Source organism: Epinephelus moara, chromosome 9, assembly GCF_006386435.1.
Source record: "Epinephelus moara isolate mb chromosome 9, YSFRI_EMoa_1.0, whole genome shotgun sequence".
In the NCBI taxonomy this organism is placed as follows: domain Eukaryota; kingdom Metazoa; phylum Chordata; class Actinopteri; order Perciformes; family Serranidae; genus Epinephelus; species Epinephelus moara.
The window spans coordinates 34436991-34455010 of record NC_065514.1 but is presented as its reverse complement, the minus strand read 5'-3'; the positions used below and the strand labels follow the sequence as shown (position 1 = coordinate 34455010).

The 18020-nt window shown below is 38.9% G+C and overlaps 1 protein-coding gene and 1 long non-coding RNA gene across 2 annotated transcripts in view; one reads left to right on the top strand and one right to left on the bottom strand.

Moving 5' to 3' along the window:
- The window catches only part of scai (suppressor of cancer cell invasion), a 43246-nt gene extending 29185 nt beyond the window's left edge, over positions 1–14061 (top strand). The window contains exons 9-17 of the mRNA XM_050052402.1: positions 175–276; positions 2526–2627; positions 3084–3162; positions 3525–3624; positions 3941–4022; positions 5195–5267; positions 6065–6238; positions 6741–6841; positions 8764–14061. Coding sequence (XP_049908359.1) covers positions 175–276; positions 2526–2627; positions 3084–3162; positions 3525–3624; positions 3941–4022; positions 5195–5267; positions 6065–6238; positions 6741–6841; positions 8764–8910 — 960 coding nt within the window. The 3' untranslated portion in view covers positions 8911–14061. The remainder of the gene's footprint in view (positions 1–174; positions 277–2525; positions 2628–3083; positions 3163–3524; positions 3625–3940; positions 4023–5194; positions 5268–6064; positions 6239–6740; positions 6842–8763) is intronic.
- LOC126395185 (uncharacterized) overlaps positions 1–18020 on the bottom strand; it is a 523086-nt gene that overhangs the window by 64031 nt on the left and 441035 nt on the right. The gene's annotated exons all lie outside the window — the stretch shown is intronic.

Sequence of the window (18020 nt, the reverse complement as noted above, 5' to 3'; positions counted from 1 at the left end):
GTACCTGACTGACCAAAGAACTAAAATACCTATAAAATCAACCTGCAAACACTTTTATGTGTACTGAAAAACATGACCTTTATATCATCTGTGAAACTACAATGTCTAAAATACTAACTCCCCACAAGTCTCCCAGTGGTAAGGTTATGTTAGTGTTGTTTTCTTTCTTTTTAGGTGAAGTTCAGTGAGTTAACCATCGATATGTTCCGCATGCTTCAAGCTTTGGAGAGGGAACCTGTAAACTTGGCCACACAGACCTCCAAACAAGGAACGCTGGTGGGTGTTATGCCTGAAGAGTAGAGTGGTGGAGTGTTTTTTTGTTGTTGTTGTTGTTGTTGTTGTTGTTTTAGCACATTTTTATTATTAATTATGCATACAATTTCAATTTCATATATACACATATTTTACATTTATCAACCTCCCCTCCAAACACACCCCAAATCCATCTGAAAACTCCCCTCCCCTAAACGGTACATGTAACACAACAAAGTAGTAGTTCGCAAGCATGGTGGCATATCATAAAGAAACAAAACATACAGTTAAATATATATTTGAATAATAATACCGACAACAAAGCCTCTTTCAGCATTCAACCATCATTTCTTGGTCTAGGAAGTGCCTTCCCGAAAATATTTTGATTTTTGGTCCCACACAATCAAATATGATGATGATGATGATATATGATGAAATGTACCAGTTTTACCTTTAGACCAGTATGTCCAGTATTCTTTAGGTAGAAGATTAAGTATTACCTTTTGCCAATCTAGGAGTGTCGGTGGCTTATTTGAAATCCATTTCAGTAATATACCTTTGTGTGCAGCAGATATTAACACACTCAGAAAATTTTCTTCCCTAAATTTGTGGGTGAGACATTCCTAGCAGTAGGCTGACTGGATCCAGATGTATATTTTTTCTTGAACACCAAATTTAACTTTCAAACAACTTTAACCCAGAAATCCTGAAAATGTACACATGTCCATATAGTGTGTATGAAACTACCAACCTCCTTTTCAATTCTCAGAATATTAGCACATAAAAAACAATTTTCTTTGAGTGAAGTTATTAATTATTTGGGGACACTACACTGTTTAAGAGTGAATTTACTGAATATGCCCATGTTATGCAAAAGCACATTTTTCCAAACTAAGCATTGTGGTATAACCAACAGGAGACTGTTGATATGTAAAGTGAATTTGGGGACACTAGACTTTATAACTGAGTGAAGTCATTGAATATTTTTGTAGAATCTCTTTGCGGTGTTGCACTTTGTGGAAGGACCCTGAGCACTCTTCTCACAGCAGGCTGCACACAGAGCAATGCTTTCTTTTTATCCAGTTAGAGGATGGCTAGTTTTGATGAAATGAAGCTCATTGTCTCAGTTGGAAAGAGGTGTCATTTATGTTCAACAACGTTTCACTTATGAGTTATTTCACTGGGTTGTTCAAATCTTTGAATATCTTTCCAACTGCTTTAGGCAGGCAGCTGCTGTCCCCTCTTCCTTGTTCTGCTTACTGGCACTGAACCTTTTAGAGGTACAGAGTACCAGAGTTTACCGGCTTCTGTTCACCCCTGGTTATAAGTTAATATGGCAAAGAAATACACTGAAGCTCACAGCTACTCAGAACATTGTGAAATACACACAGCACGACATGCTCCTCTCACAGATTGCTCCCAGCAGAGCCCTAAAGCTCTGCCCCCACCTCTACACAAAGCCACAGAGCGCTGCTCACGTTTTTATTCAGAATTTATCAATATTGAAGGTGTCATGTATCCAAACAGCACCAAATTTGAAAATGCACATCCTTGGGTCCCCACTCCCCAGTAATACATCTGCTAAGTGTGAAGTAGATCAAATGAACAGTTCTTGAGGTATGCAAAGGACACCCAGACAGACAGACAGAAATTCCTTTCTGTATGGTTAGATATCCAGAGACTTAATTTAATCTATCAATAACATTAATGGCTGAGGCAAAAGATATTTTCGGTTGTGTGATAAACAGTAAAACATCGTCCGCATATAATGACATCCTATGTTGTTTTCGAGTGACATACCATGAATATTGGGATGGGGTCTGATAGCTTCCGCTAGCGGTTCAATTGCAGTTGCATGTAACAAAGGCAACAGGGGGCACCCTTGTCGTGTGGCCTTTCCCTTACCATTTGTGACAACGGCCCCTAACAGATTGTGGTATAACAACTTATTCAGAGCAGAATATTCCAAGCAAGGCAACTGTTATGTCTCGTACATGATGCAGTCTGTCTCAGGGCCAATCAGTAGCAAATACCTGTATGTCACCATGTTTTCGCCTGTAATCGCAGCCCTGTAATTATGCTATAAGTGTGTGCTGAGTGAGATACATCATTCTTTCAAGAGTTGCGTCATTCCCCACGGGTATCTCTTAGGTTGACAAACATGATGAACTAATGAAGACATAATTGCCTCCTAGAAGTCTGGTTACCCTGCCATACTTAAAGTAAGCTGGACGTCAGTACAAATAGTTATTATATAAAATATTTTTCCACAGGAACCCAATGAGAAGCCAGCTAAAAGAGAAAACCCTCACAAGTATTTGCTGTACAAGCCAACATTCAGCCAACTTTTTACTTTCCTGTCTGCATCTTTTAAGGTCAGTATTCACTTAAATCAAAGCCTTTCTGGGTTAAATACTGCTGAAGTTAATGGTCTATTATTACACATGCAGTATCACCAAGGTAACATCAAATGTACAGTATCTGTCATCCTCCAGGATTACAAGTGTTGTTTGACATTGTTGCTATTTAGATTCTCACCTTTCCACTGCAATATTTGTGTGACATCCAAATGTTTTCCAGTGATTTTCTCATTTTAATGAGAGAACATTGATTGGTGTCACAGGGTCACAATCCCACTTACTGACTGGGGGAGATTTTCATATCTGGACCCATATTTGGTCAGATTTTCTCTTCTCTGCACCCCCTACCCATTATTCTATTTTAGTTTAACCTAATAATTTCATGTCAGCATGCAAATCACATGTAGCACTCACATCTAACCCTATATCTTTGCTACACTGTCTTTTTTCCGCCATTGCCCTAATTTTCAGGAACTGCCTGCCAACAGCGTTCTGCTTGTCTACCTGTCAGCTACTGGAGTCTTCCCTACTGGCCATTCAGATTATGAAGGTATTAAAGCCCATGTTTTCTTTCTAATATCATATGGAATTTTAATGGAATATGGACATGCCACCAAACTGTTTAAATTGTTAGGTTTTTTTTAATTTTTGAAAATAATTATTGATTAATTCACAACATATCTTATTATACATTGGCAACCTAACAGGCAAAGGTTGTCTAAACATGTGCATTGTCTTATTGTATTATCTTAGTTTAGCACTGAGCCTCTTAGGGTGCATCACACCTGTAGTTGGGTTCATGCTAACCAATGTAGTGTGGAGCTGCAGTGAAAGCTATGATCTCTATGTCACAGTCAGTCATGCCTTTTCAAATTAAAGAAGTTGAGCTTTATCTTTGAACATTTCCTGTAGGACCATACGATTTTGGAGGAGTGCTCACAAATACAAACCGTGATGTGGTGAATGGAGAGACGGTGCAGAAGAGGAATCAGGCTCAGAAAGAAATGCACTGGTGATTATTGATCTAATGTATTTATTATGATTTTTCAAAATGCTCTTTTATCATTTTAGGAAAAGCTAAAAATCACAATGTGCAACAGAATGATGCCTGTGTCCACAAACCTAACCCAAGAGGAAAATCAGTTTGCTTGTGACTAATGACAAATCACATTTATCTGACTCAGTCAGATGTTTGACAGCTGCCCACTCTTAATGTTAATCACAAGTGTAGAATCTCTTACCATGTGTTCAGCAGTGCAGAAACTCACCATAGATTTGCTGCGATAGAAATGTAGGTTCCTGACATTTACTTGTTTGTTATGTTGCAGCCTTCATCCAGGAGATTTATTCCCTTTCACCCGGAAGCCACTTTTTGTCATTGTGGATTCTTCTAACAGCACAGCCTACAAGGTATGTAAATAGGTTAAGCTTCCTGGAAACAAAAAACAAAACCACACACATCCATATCAGAAGTTTTCAAACTGTGAGGGAGAGTTGAAGAGGCAACATGGAGGGAGAGACGTAAGGCAGAGACACTGTGTGAGATGACAAGAACAGGTGCATGCAGGTGTCCTAAACACAACAGGAAGTTAGTTATTGTAGTCTGACTGCCGATTTTGCTGTTCACCAACATAGTCAGCATTTGCAGCAGTAGCTGTGACACACAGGCAGTGTTTCCCCTAGTTTTACAGCTTAAAGGAATCATGGTGTTCATGTGTTTCTTTTAACAACAGCAGTAAATATAACAACTGAACAATTATTTGAACTGTACATCGAACTAAACATCGAAACGTATCTTCTTCACCATCTTGACCACCCTGGGAGTGTTTAAAAAAACGCAGATATTTTTGTCGCTTTTCAAGTGGTTATATATTTTCCTAGCTGGTGTGTGTGTGTGTGTGTGTGTGTGTGTGTGTGTGTGTGTGTGTGTGTGTGTGTGTGGGCTGAGTACAGAGAGCAGAGGAGAATTATAAACGTGCGACCATATAGAAACAGAAATGACATGCTTGGAGTCACCAATCAACTGATTAGATTTAGTGGTCATAGGTCAAGGTTGCTGTGACCTTGCATGCATCTCATTCTCGTGAACACGGCACAAATGAACGAATGTCATATGTCACTCTGACCTCACAAAACATGTTTTTTGGCCGTAACTCAAAAATTTATATGTGTATTATGACAAAATTTCACACAAATGTCAAAATACTGAAGTGAAGACATTTTATATCCAAAAGGTCAAAGGTCAGCTCCATTGTGACATGGTAATGTTCTGCAAAAAAACTTTCCTGCACATTACTCAATATCATATCTCACGAGCCGAAGGGGAGACAATTTTTCAGACACTGACATGATGTGTGTAAAGCATCCAGGTTTTTCACAGGCATGGATGTAAATAGTAAGTACAACTAAATAGCTGTTTCTGCATACAACAGCAAGCTGGCAATACTAGTTTTCAGTTGCTCTGAATGTTTATTGATGGGTGGGGGGATATTAAAACCTGATGTGTACATGATATGATCACACTGCGAATGTATATTCTTATAATTAATGTGGCTTTTTCTGTCTTTTGTTTCTCCTAATAGCATTTCACAAATCTGTTTGGCCAGCCTCTGGTGTGCTTACTATCACCTACAGTATATCCCAAGAGTGTGCAAGGTGTGTGTCACTGTAGACCAACATTTCATTTAATGATAAGTCTGTTGATATTCTATATTTTGTTATGTGTTAATCTGTCTCTCAGTGCTTTCTGACCTCCCTACCCTCTCGGTAGCACTCAGCCCCAAGCCCACTACTTGAGACATTTTTAAAAACTGGCCACAGGAATTTTCTAAAACAGCTGGTCACTGTAGTTTTTGTAAAACATTACTCAAACAGGAGGAAGTAGTGCCTTTGTTGGGGACAATTTTCAGCTGCGGATTAATCCACATTTTATGTCTAATAAGTATTTGTGGCAGCAGGACAGTGTGTGTGTGATTTGTCAAAATAAACTACAGTGTGTGTGTGTTCATGGTAATGACGGATTATGTTGGTGTTGAGGTTTTGTTTTAAACAGCTATCTGATCATTATTTGCGTGTGAATGCGTATATATATATATGTGTGTGTGTGTGTGTGTGTGTGTGTGTGTGTGTGTGTGCATATACATATAGGTGTGTGTATGTATATATGCATGTGTATTGTGTACTTTTTGCATAGAAAATGCAGAAATGTGGGATTTAGAAGTCAGTCCTTCTGATATCTGTTAACCTAAATCTTAGATATTTAGGTTTTTAAAATGTATGTATTTTATGATATACTCAGATTTTTAGGTTGATTCTATTAAATGTAATTGTTAAAGTTAGTGAGCTGCTTCTTTCACAAGGTTTTTGGGCTCCATGTATATGTGAACATGGAGAGAGCATGTGTCTCATGTTCTCACTTGTTATCTGTGCCATGTCTCTGCTCACCTGTTTAGATCAGTCTCAGCGTGGGAGTCTCTTCACTTTGTTCCTCTACAGCCCACTCCTGGCTTTCTCCTCTGTGTGTGGCTTAAACAGCGTGCAGCGAGGCCTGTGGGAAAGGGCTCAAGAATTTCTTCGTAAGGTCTACCGGGACATCGGGCAGCTGATAACTCGATCACGGACCATAGGTAGCACATCTTTCATAATTTTCATAACCTATTAACAGACATAAAAGAATAGAGTGGACATGGTCAAAGGTCAAGTCTCTGTGACCTCATCTGTCTCATTCTTGTGAATGTGATATCTCAGTAATACCTTGAGGGAATTTTTTCAAATTTGGCACAAACGTCAAACCCAAAAAGTCAAAGGTCAACTTCACTGTGACATCATAATGTTCTTCATAAAACACTTTTCTGGCCATTATTCCACATCATATCTCAGGAACAGAAGGGGAGACATTTGGTCAGATATTGAAATTGGTGACACTAATCTTGGGTGTCCACCTTGAAACTGTGCTGATTGTATAGATCTTCTGTGCTGTCAGGGGGACAATGGGTGTGAAACATCCATGTTTTCACAGACATGGATGTAAACTGGAAGACAAACTTGACTGGTGCATGGAGGCATACAACTGCGAGGTGATCAGTCTAGTTTAAGCACTTTAAGCATTTTTTTTCACTGTCTCCACAGATCAAGCCTTTTTGCAATTCTTTGGTGACGAGTTCCTTCGGCTGCTGCTGATCCGCTTTGTGTTCTGCTCAGCTGCACTGAGATTGCATAAACTCTTCCGGGTAAGTCATCGCTGCTGTAGTTTCATAAGGATGTTGCCATGTTTATTTGAAGACTAATAATGCATCGTATGGTTAAGAGCCCCGCACTCAGTCTTGTGCTCTTGAGCATTAATACGCACCATCAGGCACACAGCGAAGTGTGTCCCACTTCTGAAAAATGCCAACACACAATATACTTAACCCACACTCGATGCACACTTCAGAGCATCTTTTCAGAGATAAGTGTAACCAACAATTCATCACAGTCTACTGCACTACATTGCATAGTTGCTACTGGTAATACACCTACAAGCTGATTTGCTGATCACCATCACTCTATAAGAATGTCATAAAGAAATTAAAGTTAAGTATTTATCCTGCTTCAGAATTTTAAAGGCAAAGGTTAGATTTTTTTGAGAGCACGTCCTGTGATCTGTGTGGTAAAATACTGAAACAAAGTAATTTCATTTTATTCATTTGGCCTGTAGGTTTGGTTTTTATGGGTGTTTATCACTTAAAATCTGTCTTACTCATACATGATTTTCATAAATTAGAATAATAGTCTAATGACATTGTCAGTATAATTTTTATCTTGCGTATCATATCATCTATACTTTTCTAATTATGTTGATGATTTTAAGAAATTATTTCCTTAAGAATACTATAGTAAAGGAATGCCAGTACAAAATCAGTGCTTTTCTTTCATCAAAGTCATAGTTGCTAAGTATCCCTTCTTACTTTGTTCATTAAGATTTGCATTATTTCAAATGGGTTTGTTAAAGGAACAAAAAACTTGATTTGGAAACATGTTTTTTACCACCATAGAAAACCATAGTGATTCACTGTGCAAAGCATTTGATGTTACAGAAAATATGACTACAGTTCCCTAGACTTTTCTTTCTCAAGTCCAGCTCCTAGAACAGTGTAGGCATTTCAGTTTGATGCAGATAAAATCAAGGCCCACAGAAACAACAAAGCCTTGCAACATAAACTGCTTTGACGATACCAAGTATTGTACACAGTGTAAAGATAACAGGGGAATCTCACAGCCTTAAAGTAAATATTTGAGCTATTTAACCCCCCAACAATCAGCTCTTTGTTTCCAGTTGTGTGTTCAGAGCATGAATTTCAGGCTAAGGTGCGGCACACAAACAAGGCTTTTCTTCCTCTCTTGGCATCAGCCTCTAGGAAGGTCTGTGATGAAAAATCCAGCCAAATGTGCAAGTTTTACCTGTAGTACACTTGACCGAAGTTTCCGGGGCAGCATTTCCAGCATGTTTGGGGCTTTCTCCCTTGCGACCAAACCATGCTGCATGAACTGTTTTAAAATGAGCCACTAAAGCCCTGTAATTTTAAATGTTCCACCTTAAAAGTTGCCAGCAGTCAGCCCAGTGAATTAAGTTATTTTTTTCTCAGACTACAGCTGCTGCGAGAGGCAGCAAAACATCCTTTCATTTTATAGTTATAGTTTACTAATGTATGTATGACTTGCCATGGTATGAAAAGTGGTTACATAAGCCTCAAAACCAGCCATAACTCAGCCCTGAACAAGAATGACCATTTTCTACAGACCAATCAACGGACTGCAGTGTCTTTAGTTCCACATTTTATTATCAGATCTGTGTGCTAGGTACCCTAACAGAGGAGTGACCAAAAATGGGGACGGTTAGGAATGGTTCCATTGGTACCATCCACAACTTTCCACAGTGGAAACGGGAAAAAAATGCGTACCGAACTGAACTGTACCGTACCGTACCGTACCGTACCGGAATCTTTGGGTGGAAACGGGGCTTAAGAGACCTCCATCCACAGTGAAGCACTGAACTATTCATGTGAGCCAGTGATGATAGAAAAAAACTTTTTTGAATTAATAGTATTTCTTTAAAGCATGTTTTTTTTGTCATATATGCCAGAGTCAGAGGTGTTTGATGTTGTGTTTGCAGGAGTCCCAGAGCTTCCCAGAGTCGTACCCTGAGCTCCCTAAACAGGACACAGTTGAGAGTAGCCTTCTACAGAAGCATATTTTGGAGCTGGCGACCATGCTGGACGTGCAGAGCCTATTTTGGGATGATCCACTGGAAGCCTACTAACATCTCCACACAGGGCAAAATGGCATACGTGTACATACAGACTCAACTGCCAGAGCCCTCACAGTTGTCTCTCTGTTTTTGTTTTTTGTTCTTGTTTTTTACAGGTAAAGAAAAAAACTGATTCTGCACATACACATTCATGTCCTGCATTTAACTGTTACCTGTGGAAGCAAATGTAGTGCAACATTAAATTGTTCACATAGATAAGTCAGAGAGTTTAATATAGTATCAGTTCCCCATTTTGAGTGTCAGCGGGTTGCCTCATAAATATAAGTATCACGTAAGACATAAGAGTAAACAAACAAGTGAGACGCTGCAGATAACATTTTTACTCACCAGTCCCCATCCAAATGCAACAGCTGCAGCCCCAAACTGTATTCTTCATATCAGATATTTGTCGTCAGTCTTGGTTTTGTGTTTTTTTTAATGATATTTATCATTGTTTATTAGAGTGCAGGTTGTGTGAGCCTTAAGGATAGAGAATGGAGAAATCCTGGGCAGCTTCCAGGTGTGACCTTATCTATCTATCAAAGCAGGGTGGTGAACACAGAGAGAGAGAACACAGTGCTAAGCATCAGTAAATATTCAAAACAAACATAATGTTAGCACATAATTCGCACACTGGGTTGGAATTTGAAAGAGTTCACCAAAAGTGTTATAAATGGTATTTGCCAAACAGTGCTTGCAGTTTAACAGCTCAAGTTGTAGCAGGCTGAGGTGCATGAGGTCATGTTCGTTTATAGGTCTTATTAGTTGTAAAGATATCACACTACTTTGTGGCATTAACCAGCAATCCATCCAGTACCTTTAATCGACCATTGTTTTGGCTTTGTGCGTTTATGAAAGTGGCCGTTATTGCTTTTCCATATCACTGTGCTGTGTTTGCATGCAAAAAGGCAAAGAAATGTACCCATTATGTTGTTTTATTCACGGAGAACGGCCACCAGCTTCAAGGCTTTAAAAAGGGTTGTAGAATTTAAAATGGCACGGGGTTGGGAAGTAAATGGAGCCTGTGCATGTTTTACAGGGGCCTGCACATTTGTAGCTGTGTCAACAAAAGACAATCTAGTTTGTTAATAGAAGAGATGAAGGAAGGTAGCATGATATGCACACCAACGTTTTTTCACTAATAGCATACTTCAGTCCGTTTATTACTTAAGGCCTAGACACACCAAACCCACCGCAGCAATTAAAGCTGACTGTTCTGTCGCCTCACGTCACCTGTGTCTTGGCCTACAAGGCTGCTGCCAACGTTAAAACAGCACTTATGTTCTGCACCTGTGTGAGAGAACATAACTCTCCACACCAGCAGACAGCGATAGTCTGTAATCATCGTTTAAAAAGGGAAATTGGAAATTGTTCTTTTTTGGAGGGAGGTTACCTTACATAGATAGGAAAGCCTAGCTTGTAATGGGAGGAGAGAGAGGGGATGACACGCAGCAAAGGGCCAGAGATGGAATTGAACTTGCAGCAGCTGCGTCAAGGACACAGTCCCCACATATGGGGTGCCCGCTCCATCAGGTGAACTCATGGGCACTCCATCGGAAGACCGGCTTGACACTAGTTAGCCAGTTAAGCGCATCAACAACTAGGCCCCCCATGTGCAGGGGCTGTGTCCTTATTCCAATTTAAGATGCTAAATCAGCTGAAAATCGCTTCCACACTGTCAGCCTTTGTCAGTGTTGTTTCAGCTGACTGAACATGTTGAATCGGTGTCGGCACAGCGGAGCCCATAGGTGAATGTACTCATTCTTGTTGGCAGTTCAGCTCAACGCATGAGAAAAGAAACAGAGGTGAGGAAAGTAAACAAAGAGCTAAAGTCGAGAGGGAGTTAGACCAAAAAAAACCTTTTCCGGAATTTAGCCAATGAGCTCTTAAGCAGAAACGTTTCCTGATGGCTTGTGTTGTTGTTCACTAATGAACGGTGCTCTATTCTTTCAACACTGGATTGTGTTGTTAATGTGCTAACTGCAGGGTTCCCACAGTCATGAAATTCCGGGAAAAGTTGTTTGTCAATTGTTTGTTTGTTGTGGTTTAGAATTAACAGAACATTTGGGAAGGTTTGGAATATACATTGCTCTGGCTGTCGTTTAAAATATGTATATAAAAATCCTAAAACATGACTAACACTACACAAAATGAGTTACTTCTTTATTAATGTAAAATCTAGTGTTGTGTTGTGTGACTGCTGAAACGTCACTAATAGCACGATATACATAGACCAGCATCATCGCCAAGGCTGCACCCTTACCGCACATCAGGAGAGACACAGGAAAATGCAGAAAAACTGTTGCATAGCAGGTTAACCAAGGCTTTCACAATGAGATTTTAGGCTAATATTAGTTTGAGTAGGAAACCATTTTTTAACAAGAAAAAAATGCATACGAACTTGTCAAAATTTCATTAAAATACACGTCAAATTCCAGTGACATCCACAGGACCCTCAGTTCTCTATGCCCCAAAAAGAGGTGCGTCCCTCAGTTTTGGTGAATCGCCTGTATGGGCCAAAATCATGAACATGGCGTAAAATATTTTTCCTCTGATGCAGAACATACGTGCTGGTTGGCCATCGGCTGTGGTCTTTGCAGTGTGTTCATGTGCAACTTTTTGTCTGAGACACAGGCAACATGAGGAGACGCAGCAGGGGGCTTTTGGTGCCAATAGTTCTCTGAAGTTGGTTTAGTATGTCTGGGCCTTAAATGACACCAAACCTGTCTAAGTGCTGACAGTATTATCATGTTACCCGCCAGTTGCTTGAATAGAATAATATTTTTACCACCAGTCATCTTTCTCCTGCAGTCAAGTTACTTTCCCGCCAGATGGGTTTTGTTTTTACCGTTAATCCACTGCTTGAAGGGTACAGATGCTGCCATCTTTGTCATTTACTGACACCGTAAAAAAATCAAATTCAGTAACAAGAGAGGAAGCTAATACAACCCAGGACCTTTATCATCATTCATCCCTCTGTCTCCCAGTCATTTTAGTCTCCACTTTCAACTCTAAAAATTTCCCAGAACTCACAAATGTAATAAGAATCATTCTGCAGTGAGTCCAAGAAGTATCAGACTCTAGAACGCTTGAGCTTAGCTTTTAAAATAGCATGCGGGCTACGCCAGCCAGCACTTCCAGAGACATTGTCATTGTGTTTTCAAACACTTCATGTAATGTTGGTTTGAGTTTTGTTCTGCAGTATAAAGTAGCATTTCAGTGGACATCAGTAGTCCTCTGCCAGACTGGTGCCAGAAATAAATCCCCCATGATGTCTCACAGTACCGACATTTCTTTCCACACTCATCACAGCTGATTGCAGAATTAAGAGATGTGGTTGGTGGAGAGAAGATGTGCTTGTTGATGGAATTTCCACAATCAACATATAATTTCTTAATTTGAGACTAAATCAGTGGTTTGCAAATAACATTCAAACAATTTATTGATTTTATATTTTAGCCAGTTTCATGTTGCTGGATTGATCAGAGGGTATGTGGGTTTCTGAGTAGTTATCAGTAAAAGGCACCACATGACAGTCTCTGTTAGCATGTTTCCGTGCAATACTTTGACCTTTAGAATGATATTTCAAATACCCTCTGAAATGCTAGAAAATCACTGATTTGCTGAAAACCATATTTTTAAAAGATTTTGATACCTGCTCAGACATTTGGTCAAGACGAGGACTCTCCAAAACTGACCAGATTTCCACACTTTCCTGTGCCTGTCCATGGTCCCCAAATAATGAATACAAATTTTGACAAAATTTGCCCGTTGACCTTTAGTGCCATATCTAGACAAAGATGTTAGTTTGCATGCAAGATATTTCATAATCTAACAGACTGGCAATTCCTCGGATACTGAATACTGAGATACTTAATTGGTGACACTAATCTTGAGTGTCCACCTTCAAACTGTGCTGATTGTATAGATCCTCTGTGCTGTTGAGGAGATAATGGGTGTGAAGCATCCATGTTTTTACAGTCATGGATATAAACTGTAAGAGAAACTTGACTGGTGCGCGGAGGTATACAACTGCGGGGCAGTAATACTAGATTTTTATCTGTATTATTATAAGACCAAAGACAAAAATCAACAGTGCATTAGTCCATCTGTCGGTACTTCTCCCTAAACTACCTGTCCGTCAAGCCCATTGGCTCCTACTAAAGAGTAGAGTTGGGTCGATTTCCGGTTTTGGTAACATTTTTGATTTGAAGCTGACAAAAGAGGCATCGTAACTGGCCATGAGTGTCATGTTGCACTGTTTGGACTTGAACTTTTATTGTATGCCCTGTTTCTATTTATTCCTGTTAATCGCTTTGAAAGCTCTGCAATGGACGAGGAATAGAGGCTTCATGTTAAAATGAAACAACGTTATCTAATGATACCTTCTTATTTTACTACAAAACCTAAATAAAGTGACAGAAAATTTTTTGGTAATGACCATTACTAATAACAGCTTATTTGCTGTTGGTGTAATTGTAGTCAATTTCAGTAATTATCACAGTATAAAACATGTTAAAAAGTACAAAGGTAGGAGAAATAAACCACCCATCATTTACATTTTATTAAGGCCCAAAGTTACGCATATTTAGGAGCGGGGCCACTTGAGTGACAGGCTGTCCGTGAGGTATTGCCACAGTCTTGGTAACATTACAAAGACTGTGTGAGTAACATTACAAGTAAATGTTCCACCTTAACTGTTGCTGTCAGTCTGCCCAGTGAATTAAGTTATTTAATTTCTCAGACTACAGCTGCTGCAAGAGGCAGCAAAACATCCTGTTATTTTGTAGTTCATTAATATGTGTTAAACTTGCCACAGTATGAACAGTGGTTACATAAGCCTCAAAAACAGCCACAACTCAGCCCTGAGCAAGGGCAACCATCCACTAGTGACCAATCAACGGACTGCAGTGTTTTTAGTTCCACCTTTTAGTGCCAGATCTGTGTGCTAGGTACCCTATCCTTTAAAAATTGTTTGTTTGTTTTTTTATAGCCCCATTTCTAAAAAGGGTCTTAGAAAAGCTAAAAGCTAAGTACGTAGCTTCTTTTCTCCAGGACTACTGTAGCTCCTGTGCTTCAGGCCTCAAATTTCTATTTGGACAGTTTCATATGTTTTAAAATATGCTCCACATCAAAACATCAACCAAATAAAAAGTTTAAGTGTTTGTTATTGGGGATTTACTTCTGACACCAGCAGGGGGTGATTGCAGACTGCTGTAGTGATGCTGATACTGAAACCAGCTGACAGTTAACTGCCCTTAAAAAAATGTATAAATGATGCAGTGATGCAGGAAGTAGCCAAGCCAGCTGGTTGGGGGTTGAGATTTTTGAACTGACAGAAATGATAAGAGGAACACTATTTTTTAGTGTTAATTATATTTATTGACATTGTTAGAGTATGTGTACAGATAATGTAAGCAATGTTTTGGCACAGATGTGTTTGTTCAGTATTTAGTAAGTCTATAAAATGTGTAATGAAGTATGAAATTGAAGTTAAGGAGGAGTGAAATGTTAATGAGGCCAGTTTGTTCTTTGGCCATTTTTTCTAAACATGTTACATTCCAACTTTCCGAGGACTTGAAGAGAGGCAGAGGGAAACTACCGCTGTTTTCTCCATTTTACATTAGTCTGGGAAAGTGAGCCGTTTCTACGTTTTCTTCTCTTTTCACTGTAATATCAACCTCCACATTCCCTTGTGTTGACAGTTATGATGTTTAAGATATTATGGGCTTGCACTTTATGAACTTAAATATTGTTATGATCTTGTTTGTTGTGCTTTAGGGGGAAAAAAAAGAAAATCCTTCCATGTGATTGTTCTTCATGCCAGCCCTTCACACTGGTGACCTTCTTTTTTACAAAGAGTAAAAGTTGTGTGAGTCAGTGATTTTAAACATTTTCCTGTCGGGACTTTTCATCTGCCGTCACTTTTTTAACAGCCTCTGCCTGAAATGTGTCAAATATGTTGACTGATTTCCAAAACATGTTGAATAGGCTGCAATAACATGTTCATTTACATGTGTGGCGGAATTAGAAATCCTTGCGCTTTGTAGCCAGTGGTGCTCTAAAACAGTGCTGTTGATGGAGACTGCTGCATCAATCATGATTTTTTACTTTACAAAGAAATTACAGTAAAAACATGCTTGGACATCATCTATCAGGACAGAAGAAGTAATGACTCATTTAAACTGTCAAATATTGCAAGTTGACAAGTTTGTAATCTCAAAAACTCATGTTGATATGTTTCTAACATCTTATTGTATAGTGTGTTCCCTGAACTCAGAATCCATGAAAATATCAAATATGTGGCCAAATGGCCCAATAAAAGCATTACTGAATGGAAAATAACCCCAGACAGTGAAGTGACACTGGACTCTGCTCACATTTATCACTATTAAAGAATCAAATAAATAAACCAGATAACTTTTAGCTTCTGTTGAGCCCGTATGGTGTAGTGATGTCTTCTGTGCTTCATATTTAAAACAGCGCCATGTACACAACCAGTTAATTTATTATGTAGCACCAGTGGGGTCATTAGTGCAGGAAAAAAAGGATGAGTTTCAGTTTGCTTGTACTCCCTCACGGACTCCTTACACAGAATTGTGCATTGTGGGTGTGTGTGTGTGTGTATAGATATGTTTTTTTTTATTTATTTCATGTTCTTAATTTGACATCAGCTACCCAGCAGCATATGGAGCATGGTGCAATAGCATGAATTGATTCTGTTGATGAAAATGGCTTTTCCTGCTTCACATAATGTGATGGGTGTATCAGCAACAGAGCCCCTGAAGTTCTGAAAGATCTTAGTGAGAAATCTTACGTGCACAAGATACCTTGTGCAAATAAGATATACATTTATATGTACACATTGAATTGTGTAAACAGATATTTATTTGTGCAAAGGAGACAATTTGTAAAAGAAAGATAAGAACTTGTGTGAGCAAGATATCAATTTGTTTAAACCAGATAACGTCTATGAGCAAGATGACCTGTGCAAATGAGATGAAAACAACATAACTTTTAGGAACAAGATATGAAGTTGTGTGAACAAGATAAGTGTAAACAAGATAGCTCATATGAACAACATATTGATTTGTGGGATTAAGATTTAACAAGATTTAAAGGGTTAATTTGGATTATTTGAAGTTGGGTTGTATGGGGTACTTATCCATAGTTAGTGTATTACATACAGTAGATGTCAGTCAGCACACCCCCAGTTGACACAGTGTGACAGAAGCTAAGCAATCTACTGCTGTGGAGGGGTCAGCAACAAAACATATTTTAGCCACCTAAAAAAAGTCCCATCTTAAAAAAAAAAAAAAAAAAATCAGTATGAGTTTAAATGTGTACTATATTTAGAATAGTTTCACTGCTTTACCTTTCTGTCAGCCTTTCAGTTCCCTAGCCGCCAGACTCCATTGACAAAAACAGTAACTTTAGCTCACTGAACACAGGAGTGGCTGGTCTAGAACTTCTTCGATTGGTTAGTTTGTGTTATTGTGTGACTTTGGTGAATCTGATCTGAGCCTTCTAAACACCAAAGTCACACAATAACACAAACCAACTAACTGATCGAGGCAGTGGTAGACCAGCAGCTCCTGTGTTCAGTAATGTAAAATCACTGTTTTTCTCAGTAAAGTCTGGCGATATAAGGCTTCATTTTCCCATTGGAAATCACTGTCTGCCATTCAGGTAAAGCAGTGAAAATATTCTAAATATAGTGCACATTTAAACTGATACTGTTGTTGTAGGTGGAACTTTTTTTTAGGTGGCTAAAATAAATTTTGTTGCTGACCCCTCCACAGCAGTAAATTGCTTAGCTTCCATGATGGACTCAAGCCAGCTTCTCCAAACTTGGGGTGTGCTGACTGACATCTACTGTATGTAATATACTGTCTTTTGATAAGTACCCCATACAACCCCACTTCAAAAAATCATCCTTTTAATTTGTAGTAACAAGATATTAACTTGTTCAAGCAAGATATGAATTTGTGTGAGCAAGATAACAACAAGATCACTGATGTGAATGTGTGCAAACAAGATATTTACTTGAGCAAACAAAATGATTGATCTTTTTGTGCATATGAAGTAATGATCAGATGTTGGAGTTGGTGGCTGATTTACAACATCATGCAGAGTTCATACTGTACTCATATGGGATTATTAAGCCTTATGTGAAGTGGCCACTGTGACAAACCCAAGATACAAGGCTTTTTTCTCTGCTCTGCTGCCATCGCAGAGTGTTCAAAGATATTTCAAGTGATTCATGTCTTGTAACCTGATTTAGCCTTATTGAATATGTTGTACACTGATTTCTGATTTGTTTTAATTTTATTTATTTTATTTTTTTTGAGAATTTGGGGAACCAGATCATACCCCCATTGCATTCCTGGACCCATATGGGTTTTTTTTTGTTTTGTTTTTTCTTATTCCCATGCATAACTGAGATGTTTCAAGCAGCTACAGTGAAGTCTCCTAGCAGAAAGTGTCTCAACTACATAAATCATCATCTGTAAATACCAGTTTTTTGCTGCAGCCCCATAGAGTCAGTGTTTTTTCCCCTTAAGCTGCCAATGTGCTCTTTTGTCCAACATTCATACCGAGATGTTTCACAGAAGAAGCAGAGAGACTAACACGGTTAGAGAAAATAGCAGCAGCGAGGATTTGAAGCCTGGTCTTGGGGGGTATCATTTGGTGAGATAGAACCAGTATGAGAATCTACCAGAGCACAAGAAATCTACTTGTTTTTGACATGGACACACAAGCACAAAAGCCATTGCTCCATACAGTGGACCCACATCCATGGAGAAGCATGTCGCCGCCTCTTGGGAAAACGACACAAATAACTGCCGACTGATCAATCCTGTTTTCTCCCCCAGATATGCTGGGGTCATTTCTACCTTTTTATACTTGAGAAAATGTCCAAAAGATGGGTGCAGCCTTCCTTTATAGCAACATGTGCGACTTGCTTGCTGTGATTTTCAGTCATTGTCACTGTCAAATGTATTTTCAAAGATTCAGTTAAAAAAATGCACTAATAATTATTATCTCTGTAAGCAGCATGTTTGTTTAGAATAGAAAGTGCCAAAGACTGGTGTACTCTTGCTTTCCCATCTTAACAATGA